Source organism: Cynocephalus volans, chromosome 1 (assembly GCF_027409185.1).
Source record: "Cynocephalus volans isolate mCynVol1 chromosome 1, mCynVol1.pri, whole genome shotgun sequence".
Classification (NCBI taxonomy): Eukaryota; Metazoa; Chordata; class Mammalia; order Dermoptera; family Cynocephalidae; genus Cynocephalus; species Cynocephalus volans.
This window is the reverse complement of record NC_084460.1, coordinates 22,221,928-22,234,713: the sequence shown is the minus strand read 5'-3', so window position 1 is coordinate 22,234,713 and position 12,786 is coordinate 22,221,928. Positions and strand designations below refer to the sequence as shown.

At 40.8% G+C, this 12,786-nt stretch overlaps 1 protein-coding gene across 8 annotated transcripts in view; it reads left to right on the top strand.

The window, feature by feature from the left end:
- SHLD1 (shieldin complex subunit 1) overlaps positions 1-12,211 on the top strand; it is a 96,732-nt gene extending 84,521 nt beyond the window's left edge. For 4 of the 8 annotated variants that reach the window (XM_063103177.1, XM_063103188.1, XM_063103167.1 and 1 more), the window contains 2 exons: positions 5,965-6,048; positions 11,320-12,211. In XM_063103177.1, coding sequence (XP_062959247.1) covers positions 5,965-6,048; positions 11,320-11,762 — 527 coding nt within the window. In that variant the 3' untranslated portion in view covers positions 11,763-12,211. Of the gene's footprint in view, positions 1-2,043; positions 2,192-5,964; positions 6,049-8,920; positions 9,013-11,319 lie in introns of those variants that run through there. The other 4 variants (XM_063103207.1, XM_063103198.1, XM_063103222.1 and 1 more) reach the window with 4 other exon arrangements.
- The last annotated feature ends 575 nt before the right edge of the window (positions 12,212-12,786 follow it).

Below are 12,786 nucleotides of genomic sequence, written 5' to 3'. Positions count from 1 at the left end.
TCTAGGCTAGGATATGAACAAATCTGTTGAAACTGCCTGTGTGCAATGAAAGCTTAAAAACCATTTGGGGGGAATTTGTTTTTTTAAACTATGGCTTTACTGTTTCAGTGAAACTCCTGAATCCAAATGGTGCCCGAAGGAAATTGTCTCTCCAATTCCTTTGACCACCTTGTCTCATTGTCCCCTTTTAGGACTCAGGTGCACAAATGCCTTAAAGCCATTCCCCAGAACATGGATGGGCTCAGTAGTTCTTGTTCCAGCTCTAGCTATAAGGTTCTAGTCCAGAAAGTGAGAGAGTTGAACCAGATAATTTGCCATGTTTTTTTTAGCTTTTAGGTTCTGATAGTTTAACTTGGTTACTCCTTTATGACAAAATGCAAACTCAAGCTGTTTTAAATCAAGCCTCAGGGAAGGCCTCAGTCTCATAGTAAAGAAGAGAATTGTTAAGCATTTTTATGATCTAAGCCAGTAGTTCCTAAACTTTTATTCTCTAAATCATTTAGGGAGGCCCTTGAACTCCCCTGCCTAGCTTATCATCAGCAACATGCAAGGCTATCACTGGCCCTAATTATGGCAAACGACAACCACACGAAGATCCTACTAATTAAGAAAATTGAGGACAGATAGACCTTTTCTGTGTTCTAATTGCCAACCCCTTCATCCACTGATTCTAGAGACTTGGTCCTTGTTTCAGTTTTCTTGTCTGGAAAATAAGAAGTGGTGGAGCCAGATGTTTTCCCTGCTCTTGTGTCCAGCTTGGTGCATGACTTCTTTACTAAGTGGAGTTGAAATCCAGTGTCACCTTTTGGTCATGATAAGTTGACACTGTGAGGGTTGTGTTGCTTGAAAAGATTTGCCTTTAAAACAAAAACAAACCGTGTGGCTTCTCAGGAAGTCTTTATTTCACCGTCATATTCTTTTTATTCCCTTCTGTGTAAGAAACTGGAGCTATCTAGTTATGAGATTAATCAAAAACAAAAAGGTCAGACAAAAATGTTTTCTTTGTAATTATTTCATATGCTATTAAAAATAAATAAGATAAAAGAGAGAAGGAGCGAAAAAAAAACCCCAACAGAAAAATGGTAAATAAGCAATTCACAGAATAGGAAGCCCAAATGGCCCATAAGTGTATGCAAAACAACGCAGGCTTACTAGTAACCAGGGAAAGGCAAACCCATATAAGGAGCTACAATTTGAAATGTGTGAAAATATCAGAGTTTGGCAAACATGTGGAGGAAAAGGAAAACCCAGGCACTACTGGTGGGAATGTAATTGCCACAACCACTTGGGAGAGTATTGTGGCAGAATCTAGTAAAATTGAAAATACACATTCCCTTCAAATCCATAATTCTGTTTCTGAACATATTTCCAGAGAAAGTCTTGCATGTGTGCATAAGGAGGTATGTATCGGGAGGCCCACTGAGACCTCATTTGTGATAGTGAAAAATTATATACAACCTACATGTCCATCAGCAAGAGAATGGATGAAAATAATGCCGTATCTTCCTGTATTAGAATACTACAAAGCAGATTTATATACATCAATAATGGCTAGAAGTAAAAAATCCTAAAGTAGAATGCAAAACTTTGTATATTGAAAGCAAAATTAAAAAAAAAAACCAAGATGCAAAACTTCATATATTGAAAGTGAAATTAAAATGATCACCACACACAAAGCAACACTATATTTCTCATGGATACATGTGTACATAAGGTACAAAAATGGACTGGAAGGAACCAAATTAATATCTATGAAGCAGTCGATGTTAATTGAAATGTTTAATAAGAAAAAAAGATTTGAAGCAAATATGACAATATGTTAATTGTTCATTTGGGGTGGTGTGAACTTGGATGTTTTAGTTCTCTGTAATTTGTACAACATTTTAATTTCTTAATTAAAATATAAAATGCCGAGATAAAAGTAAGATAGCTTACAAATCAGAACATTGTTCTTGTTAAAGTGCCCTAGCACCTAATTTTAGGGCTATTTACTGATCACACATGTCTTTGACTTTTTCCTGCATTTATTTTATTCCTCAACAGTGGCCTCCTGCAAGACCTGGCCTCTGCCCATTGCATCTGTTTGTCATTAGGATGAAGAATGACAGCATATGCCACTTCCCCTCTGGGTGATTCATCCAGTTTTAACTTTCAGATGTAAACAAGTACAGAGACTGTAGTTTCAAAAGCACCTGACCCAACCATCCTTTTGAAGTGTTAATTTGCATTAAATATCTTGATATCCACATACCTTTCTTTGTAAGTATTTGGTTTTTGACCTTTAAAGAAACAGTTGCAAATTCTAAAATGTATAAACCATGGATGGTGGGGTTGCTATCAGAAAAAAAGGAGGCTTAAGCTTATTGATTTTTTTTATCATTAATTTTATGTTAGTAAAATAGGAAGTAAGGTGCCTTAGAACTCCCAACACTGGTGTTGTTATGTAGTGGGGAAAAAGCCAGATGACACCAGAAAGAGGAATCTAGCGAGGTGCTGATGGGTAGAGTGAGTCACTTGCTGGGCAGTGACCAAAAGGTTCTTAGACAGCAGGGGAGTAGAAGAAATGCCAGCTTTGAAAAGAGGGAAAAGGAAAACAGGATAGTCTTGGAGTGTACTAGAACAAATCCATGGAAGGTTGAGCAAAAAACAAAAGAAAACAAGCCTGTAGACATCTTATTATTTATACCATAGATTAGGATTATTTCTAGCATCAAATTTCAGCTCCTGAGACATCAGAGTGTGTGGTAGGAACTTGTCACTGTTAACCCAGGTGTATCTGCCCCTCCTCCAGCATCAGCTTATATATGTAATGTGTCTTGATGCATGCACACATGTAATGAGTCATGTGACCCAGGAACCTTTTGAAAGTGAAAGAAGGTGCTATTAATTATTAATTGAGACAATGGGCATAAACCAGGACTGTCCTGGGCAAACTTCCCAGTCACCTCAGTGAGTACTAGTTACCCTAGTAATAGTACACAGTGAACAGTGGCTAATGTAGTGGGGTTTATTCATCTCACATAAGTCCAGAGCCTACTGATTCCAGTGTCGGTACAGTGGCTTACACAAGTACTCAAGGTCATTCTATTTCTGATCTTCAATATTCAATGTGTTGGTGATACCTCACCATATGCTTACAGATATCTGCCACACCCCACAAGACAATTTCTCTAGCAGCAAGTAACTGAGTGTGGTAGGGCAGGGAGATGTCCTAGGCAGGAGCCAAGGGCAGCCCCCTCCACTCTCAAGCAAGCAAGAAGCAGAGCATGCCCAGGGTCCTAGGTGGGAGCTGAGGGCAGCATCCCGCACCCAGAAGCACACCAAAAACACTACTTCCACATGGGCCGCCCACCACAGCCACCGCCATAGCCACAGCTGCCATATTTCATTTAGCATAATGTCAAGTTTCATCCATGTTGTAGCATGTGTCAGAATGTCCTCCCTTTTTAAGCCTGGATATTATTCCACTGTATGCACATGCCACACTTTGTTTATTCATTCATCTGACATTGGGCACTGGGTTGCTTCCACCTTTGGCTAATGTGAATATGGGAAATGCAGTTTTAAATAGGGTGTGTTAAAGCTGCTGAGAGAAATTAAAGAGGACACAAGAAGATGGAAAGATATCCCATGCTCTTGGATTGAAAGAATCAACATTGTGAAAATGTCCATACTACCCAAAGTGAAATACAAATTCAATGCAATCCCCATCAAAATTCCAATGACATTTTTCTCAGAAATGGAAAAAACTATGCAGACATTTCTATGGAATAACAAAAGAACACGCATAGCCAAAGCAATTCAGAGCAAAAAAATAAATAAATAAAGCTGGAGGCATAAAACTACCTTGAATTTAAGCTATACTACAAAGCTATAATAAACAAAACAGCATGGAACTGGCATAAAAACAGACACACTGATCAATGGACTAGAATAGAGAATCCAGAAATCAACCCACACACCTACAGCCATCTGATCTTTGACAAAGGCACCAAGCCTATACACTGGGGAAGAGACTGCCTCTTCAGCAAATGGTGCTGGGATAACTAGATATCCATATGCAGGAGAATGAAACTAGACCCATACTTCTCACCATATACTAAAACCAACTCAAAATGGATTAAATAATTAAATATACACCCCAAAACAATAAAACTTCTTAAAGAAAACATAGAAGAAACACTTCAGGAAGTAGGACTGGGCACAGACTTCATGAATATGACCTCAAAAGCACGAGCAACCAAAGGAAAATTAAACAAATGGGATTATATCAAACTAAAAAGGTTCTGCACAGCAAAAGAAACAATTAACAGAGTTAAAAGACAACCAACAGAGTGGGAGAAAATATTTGTAAAATATACATCTGACAAAGGGTTAATATCCAGAATATACAAGGAACTGAACCAACTTTACAACAAAAAACAAGTAACCCAATTAAAAAATAGGCAAAAGAGCTAAATAGGCATTTCTCAAAGGAAGATATATGAATGGCCAACAGACACATGAAAAAATGCTCAGTGTCACTCAGCATTCGGGAAATGCAAATCAAAACCACACTGAGATTTCGTCTCACCCCAGTTAGGATGGATAATATCCAAGACTGTGAATGATAAATGCTGGCAAGGTTGCAAAGAAAAAGGAACTCTCATACATTGTTGGTGGGACTGCAAAATGGAGTGTGCAGCCTCTATGGAAAACTGTATGGAGGTTCCTCAAACAATTGCAGATTGATCTACCGTATGACCCAGCTATCCCACTGCTGGGAATATACCCAGAGGAATGGAAATCAAGTCGAAGGTATACCTATTCCCCAATGTTCATTGCAGCACTATTTACAATAGCTAAAAGTTGGAACCAGCCCAAATGTCCATCATCAGATGAGTGGTTATGGAAAATGTGGTATATCTACACAGTGGAATACTGCTCTGCTATAAAAAAGAATGAAATACTGCCATTTGCAAGGACAAGGATGGACCTAGAGAGAATTATATTAAGTGAAACAAGTCAGGCACAGAAAGAGAAATATCACATGTTCTCACTTATTTGTGGGAGCTAAAAATAAATAAATACACAAATAAACTGGGGGAGGGGGGAAGAAGACACAACAATTACAATTCCTTGAAGTTGATACGATAAGCGAACAGATATGAGGTTGTTGGGAGGGAGGGGGGAGAGGGTGGAGGGAGGAAGGTTTTGGTAATGGGCTACAATAATCAACCACATTGTATATTGACAAAATAAAATAAAATTTAAAAAAATTAAAGTAAAAAAAAAATAAATAGTATGTTAAGGAAGCTAGAGTAGACTGAATTATTGTTCACCAACATTCTCTGCCCCTCCCAACAGGTTAATTTTTATGCTCATCCTTTTGAAGTCAGGCTTGGCCATATGATTTCACATTGGCCAGTGAAATGTGAGCAGAGGTGATGGAGCTTTCCCAGTCAGTGCCTGCTTCCCTATGCCCTTTTACTTCTGCTACAACCACAAAGCAAAGTTGAGGTAGTAGTTACTCCATTGGTTGCATTCCAGGATAAGGACTAGGATGAATGGTTGTACTTGTAGTATGACACAGATCTACAAGTAACAGGAAATGACACTTTGTTGTTTCATGCCCCTGAGACGTGGGGCTTGCTTGTTATGCAGCGTAACCTAGCCCATTCTGACTGATACCAAAGGCCTCAATGAGAAAGTAACAACTGAACAGAGACCTGAAGGAGGTAAAATAACCAATCATGCACTTATGCAGAAAACTTTTGTTGCACACAAAGGACCATTAAGTGCAGAGGTTCTGAAGAGGAGCTTGCTTGATGAGATCAAGGGCCAGGAAGGAAGCCAGATTTCTCAAGGCAGTGATGCAGATGGAGATGTGAGCACCAGCCAGAGTTTCATGCAGCCTGTAGGGCTGAAGAGAGGACTGAATCTTGTTCATCCAATGATCCTGTTCACTCCTGCTTTCCTCTACAGATTACAGAGTGAGAGGAACAGAAGAGGGTGTGAAGGAGAAGAAAGTGAGGTCTGGTGCAGGAAGATACAGCCTAGCCCAGATCCGTGAGTCACAGCCTTTAATATACTTAAAATGGTAGTGTCACCCATGGAGGCAACCTGTCTAGGGCACTGAGAAACCCCTGAAATCTGACTCCTGTCACACAGATGAGTAGTACATCAACAGTGTGCTAATAATTGACCAGTGATGACCAGGATGTCCCCCATTCATCTTGTTCTTCTCATGCCATGACTGTTTTTTAGAGCCACACAGAGCCCAGGAAGCCTCCAACAGACAAACGAAGGCAGCAGGGCCTGGGGACTTAGGAGTGGCATGCAGGGCCCTGAGAAAGGGGCAGCTTCCCATGGGAGCTGCATGGAAGGAGACCGCATAAGCCACATGTTTCTTCTTTCCTTAAATCCTGATATTTTCCATATTTTTCAAATTAAGTCTGAGATTTCTTTCAGCTCTGTATAGCCTTGAAACCACAGATCCTCTTATGAGAAACTGCTAGTAAAAGAAACTCTGGACAAATAAGATAGGGTAGGTGGCTACTGATGCAGATGTATGAAGGAGACAGAACTCTAAATATCAAATCCATTTAGCAGAAACTCGTTAGAGTAGAGGGCTAAAATGTGTCATAGAGATGAAATCCTGCTGTGCGGTTATCAGCCACAGAAGTAGCCGTGGAGGGTTCTCTGGAAGAATCCCCCATCACACATCGGGGTTTCCAAAGGCTAATGGCATCTCTCACAGAATGCAACCGTTAATCTCAAATGCTCCATGCTAATTGATTGTCTCAGATTAGTGAGTTCGAATTAGCATCTGTAACTCCTAAAGATATAAAAATATTTTTAGGTTTTTAAAGATCTCAAACATCTCTATTGTTATCTCCTTTCTTTTTGACCAAGAGGAAATTTAATAAATGGGTTACCTTGAAACAGTGCACGCAAAAGCATTGTGATATCAAGCCCTGTCCTCCTTTTCTTCTTCCTAAAGATGTCCTATTCATGATGGAATGCATATTGAAATAAAAAGGGAAATTCCACCCTATTTAGGTAATGCCAAAATTGATGGGACTGGGGTCCTTGCTGAGGGTAAAAAAAGCCATCTGGAGGTCTGTGAAAGGAAGAATGCATAACGTGAATGGGTACTGTGTGTTGTGCAGCAAGTGGATATCAATAGCAAAGGTGCCCTGGGCAAATCAGTATACTGCAATGCAGTGGGATTCAGCATACACTCCCCACTCCTCCCCAAATCCATCCTTTGAGCCAGTGAGTGTTTGCTTTGAGCCAGTGTTCCTCTTCAGGGTAGGGGTCGGGAGGTAGGGGGGCATTACTGGCATTTTAGGAAAGGATGATCCTTTGTTGTATGGGAATGTCCTGTGCATTGTAGGATGTTTACATTCTTGACCCCACTGAATAAAATGCAAGTAGTACTTTGCAATCACTGACACAAAACGTCTCTGGACTCTCCCTAGAGTGGACATTACTGTCCCATTTGAGAGCCTTACAAGTCTGGGATATATCAACAGGTAGAATAAGGTGGGTTTAGAACATAGCTGTGAGGATGCACCACTGAGCAGGAACTGACTGAGTTATGAAAGATCCATCAACCTCCCATGTGGGTGCATCAGAAAAGGGAAGGAGATTAGCTTTACTTGCTGGTGAAGAAACAGCAACATGCAAACGGCCACAATAGCCATATGATTAGAGAGAAAGCTTGGTAATTGGTAGGAAAGCAAATTTTAAAAGAAAATCAAAGACTAAAATGGACTGGAGGCAGTGTTCAAAAGAACTGATACAGTAGATGACTCAACTCATATGTCATTGCTCTTCTGAAAGGGAAAGGGTCATTTCTTTGAGGATGAGTTGCAGTCTGCTTGACATTTGCATGAAAAATAGAGAAGACAGGCTAGTTTTTTAGGCTCTTTTGAGGACATTGGATTTCACAAGTTAAAATTAAATGAAACCTAAAAATGAATCTCAGATAAAAATTTGAAATTCTGTAAGTCAAAGCATGTTGACCAGTTACTACGCACATGCCATGGTACTTGGAGTGTTCTATATAAATGGCAGCGTCAGTTGAGCAATTTTAGTAACTCTCCAACTTTCCCAGTGTTGCTAGTGGGGATCTCCCTGCTGGCTCCCACCCTTCCTATTGACCCTTCTCAGGCCCTGTCTTCCTGCCAATGTACCCCTGAACTAGGTCATCTGTGGGAAAGAAAGTGGGAAGGGACACCTCATCCTGCTATTGCAAGACCTTGTCCCTTGTCCCTTCTCCCTTCTCCCCTTGGTTCTCTGACAGCGATACTACTCGTTAGGCAAATACTATTTGCCAAGCCCTGGGCTAAGGCTTTTTGTTTAGTTTTTCATTTTAACATTAAAGTAGGCCACCAAAGGAAGTTTTAGCAATTATCCCTCCATAGGTTTGTTTTAAATCGTTTTCAGGGGCTGGCCCGTGGCTCACTTGGGAGAGTGTGGTGCTGACAACACCAAGTCAAGGGTTAAGATCCCCTTACCGGTCATCTTTTTAAAAAAATAAATAAATAAATAAACAAATTGTTTCAAAAAAATCTCAAACTTATGGAAAACTTGCAAGTACAGTACAAAGAGCTTTTTTTCCCCCATAAATTATTTGAGAGTAAGTTGCCAACCTCATGCCCATCACCCCAGATTTTCCTGCAGAAAAGGGCATTCCCTTACATAACAAAATAAAACCATCGAAATCAGGACACTAACAGTGGTACATGACTACCATCTAATCCTGAGGTCTCACTCACAGTTCACCAGTTGTTCCAGTAACAAACATTATGGTGAAATGATCCAGTTCAAAATCACCTGTTGCATTTAGTTGTCATGTCTCTTTTTAGACTGTTTTCAGTCTAGAACAGTTGCTCAGTCTTCCTTGCTTTTCATGAACTTGGCACTTTTGCAGAGTACAGACCAGGAACTGTTCTCCTGCTGTTTCTGAAACTGGGACCAGAAAGAGGCTAGTGTCTGCCTCCCTCTCCTTCCATCCATCCAGAGAGCTTCAGTCCAGCGAGGGAGTCTTTGAGGGGAACTCAGACAGAAGAATTGGGCAGAAGCTCTGGATATAGCAGGGTCAAGGGAAGTTTCTTTACCTTTCCTTTTTTTTTTTTTAAGTGATTAAGGGGCCTGGGATATAGTTTTAGGCTTTCTGGAAGCTAGTATAGTAGAAATAGTATAGAATGCTACTGAATTCTTTAAAACGCATAGTCTCTGTTGTTGGTCTCAGTAGCCTCCCTGGCCACTGTGTGAGTTCTCTTTCCTTCTGCCTCCCAGCAGGGTCTCAGACCACTGAAGATATGGCCAACTGGTAGAGGAGGAGAACTGGACCAGCCATGGGGAAGTTTAGTTTCTGTTTCTCTTGCCACTTGGCCTTTGTTCATTAACCCTCCTTCTCTGTTTCCATGGCCTCTGATTGCTGGTCCTTTGATAATAAGATCACAAGTAACCTTCCAAAGAGGCACCCCTCACTAATTCTGCTATAAGTTGATCCTTCCCTTACACTGCATTTGTCCACTGAATCCACACTGTCCCAGTAAATGTCATCACATTATTGTGTATCTATGTAAATCCTATTTTATTTTTCATTTGCTTTATATCTAGGGGTATATCTCCCTTCCTAGTTAGGTTTCTAGTATCTCGAGTGAGGGACGGGGTCTTTGGCATCCTTCTGTATATCTTGCAGCAACCTGTAATGAGTTGCTCTAATATCAGCTTTCTGTAAACATTTATTGAATCAATGAATGCTTGTTTGTGTGTGGGCTCGTGTGTGTCTCACAGAACATGTGTCCACGTTCTTTTTGGATGTGTTAATGCTTTGGATTATCTACTTCTCTGATCCTTATATTACCATAGACATTCTAGAAGAGAGACTATTTGGTAAAACTCCTGTTTAAAGTTGGGGAAGCTGAAGCCCAGAAAGGTTGTAGACTGGTCCAAGGTAATATATCCAGCTGGTAGCAAAACTAGGACCAAAATTGAAAACTCATTTCTTTCCTAAAGCTCCACCGACTGCATTGTGCACCTTCCTTCATCCTTAGCAAGTACAAATATTTTTACCATAGCTGCTAATTGAGGTAGCAGGGGCAGGGATTTGTCAAAGCAGGTGATTTAGAAAAGTTTCTATCAGAGCACAAAAAGGAAAATGTAATATTTTGATTTAAAGCATAAAATTTTAAAGAATAAAACTGTATTTTTAAGTGCATGAAGTAAAATATATAGGATTACCAAGAAAAACTGTTGAAATGTAGTTATTAAAATATTTAAAAGCAATTTATGGTACTGTAATGAATATATGATTTTTAACTAATGCTTAAATAATAAGATTTAGTATCAAGATTAATAACTATGGTAATTTCACAGTAGTATATCTTCGTCTGCTCAGGCTGATATAAAATATCATAACTGATGGCTTAAACAACAGAAATTTATTTTCTCACAGTTCTGAAGACTGGAAATCCAAGATCAGCATGCCAGCATGGTCAGGTTCGGGTGAGGGCTCTTTTCCTGGCTGGCAGACAGCGGCCTTCTCACTATGTGCTCACATGGCCTTTCCTCAATCCAAGATCAGCATGCCAGCATGGTCAGGTTCGGGTGAGGGCTCTTTTCCTGGCTGGCAGACAGCGGCCTTCTCACTATGTGCTCACATGGCCTTTCCTCAGTGCACGCACATGGAAAGAGAAAGAGATCTTTCTCTTTTCCTTTTCTTATAAGGCTACCAATCCTGTTGGATTGGGACCCCACCCTTATGACCTTATTTAACATTAACTACCTCCTAAAAGCCCTCTCTCCTGATACAGTTACATTAAGGGTTAGGTCTTCAACTTATCATTTTTGTGGGGGCACATTTCAGTTCATAGCATAGTGATAAGCATAAATATTTCAGAACATCTTCAACACACTAATGTGAAATAAAAACAGCATTGATCTATTGGCCAACAATGTTAAAGGTAGTGTGGTGGCTTGTTGCCTATATTTATCATGGAAAGAAATGCTTAATTTCAGGTAAACCTTAGTGAAAATGTGATTTTTTTCCCATCCAAGTTCACAGTCACCCTGAATTTCTATACAGGGACCCCAGGTTAAGAACCCCTGACACATGCAGGTAAGATGTTCTTGTTGTGAGCAAACAAGCAGCATAGCCCCGGGGTGGTGGGAGCAGATTCTGAAATCAACTGATTCTGCCCATTGCCCGTTACCCAAGGGCAGTAAGTGTGTTGAACTGAAAAGTAACATCGTCTGTTCTTGGCTTGCTTTCTGATCATTTTGATTGTGTGTCTGAGTATTGGAATGTGTTTTGTCTTGCAGAGACCAGTAACATAAATACTGAACAAAATGACTCCTGGGCCTCTGAGAACTTCTGGCTTGACCCTTCTGTGAAAGGCGAATCAGAGACCAAGGAAGAGGAAGATGGAATTCGGAAATCCCTGGACAGGTTCTATGAAATGTTTGGCCATCCAAAGTCAGGCTCTGGGAATACACTCTCTACATCTGTCTGCCAGTGCCTGTCTCAGAAAATCACTGAACTAAGGGACGAGGAAAGCCAAAAGTATGCCCTCCGTAGTTTTCAAATGGCCCGGGTCATCTTCAACCGGGATGGCTGCTCCATCTTACAGAGGCATTCCAGGGACACCCACTTCTACCCACTGGGGGAAGGAAGTATGTCTCTGGATGATGAAAAGCCAACTCCAGGGCTTTCAAAAGATATTGTTCGTTTTCTCTTGCAGCAGAATGTGATGAAAGACCCATAACTGGTACGTCATGTTGAAAGCAGGCAGAATTGGAGGTGTAGCGCTGTGGCCTGCACTGTTGATGGGCTCCCCAGACCTGCTCTGGTCTCTAACCAGCTCTGTGTACTCAACCCTCAGCTAAGTGCTTTGCAGTTAAAGGCTGGCATCTATCACCTGGCATGGGAGCCAGTCAGCCCATATGGAGAGCCAGCAAGTCTGAGAATTTTCTATCGCCATAGTCACCCTACCCCTTGGGCAAGGCCACTGACTGACAAGTTAGGAGTCAAAAGACCAGCTTCCCTCAAGGAAGGACATGCTCCAGAGCTCCATCCCCTTGGGATCAGGCTGAGGCTGGGACTTCACATAAAATCACACCCTTACTCGGTTTTGTCCCTTCCCCCATCCTCCTTCTCCCATTCACTTACTCGTGTCTCTGGGGGCCTTTCCTTAATAAACCTCTTATATCTGAATCCTTGACTCAGTCTGCTTCTGGGAGAACCCAACCTAAGAGGATAGGCTTCTTGTGAGATGAGTTATTTGAAGGGTACAAAGCTCTGTGCTGAATCAGGTACAAGAATTATACCAAGTTATAAAACTGAGACCATGTGATGTGGGACATATGTCATAAAATAAGGTAAAGATTTAAATACTGTCCTGAAAAGTACATCACACCTTAATCATATACCCTTGCCTCCTCTCCAAAGCCAGAATTTCCTGTTTTATGACACTAAGTGGATGTGAAAGGAAAATTTGGACCATCTAAAATAACAGCTAAAATTCACAGATTAAGAATAAAAGTCTCTTTGTCTCCATAAGATTGCAAATGTGAAAGGTGAGAAGAAAACAATTTGCATCTGCCACCAAAGTATGTGCAAGCACGGTTATGACATGCTAGGCTAATGCCATGTGTTTATGTCAGTTTGTGGTCGAAGAGAGTAAGGAATCCTTTGCCCAGGTGGAGTCTTCCTTCCTCTTGCTATTTTTATCTTTTGCCTGACTGCTGCCAGCACCCTCTGTCACCCTCTGAACAGTTGTCCCTCACCTC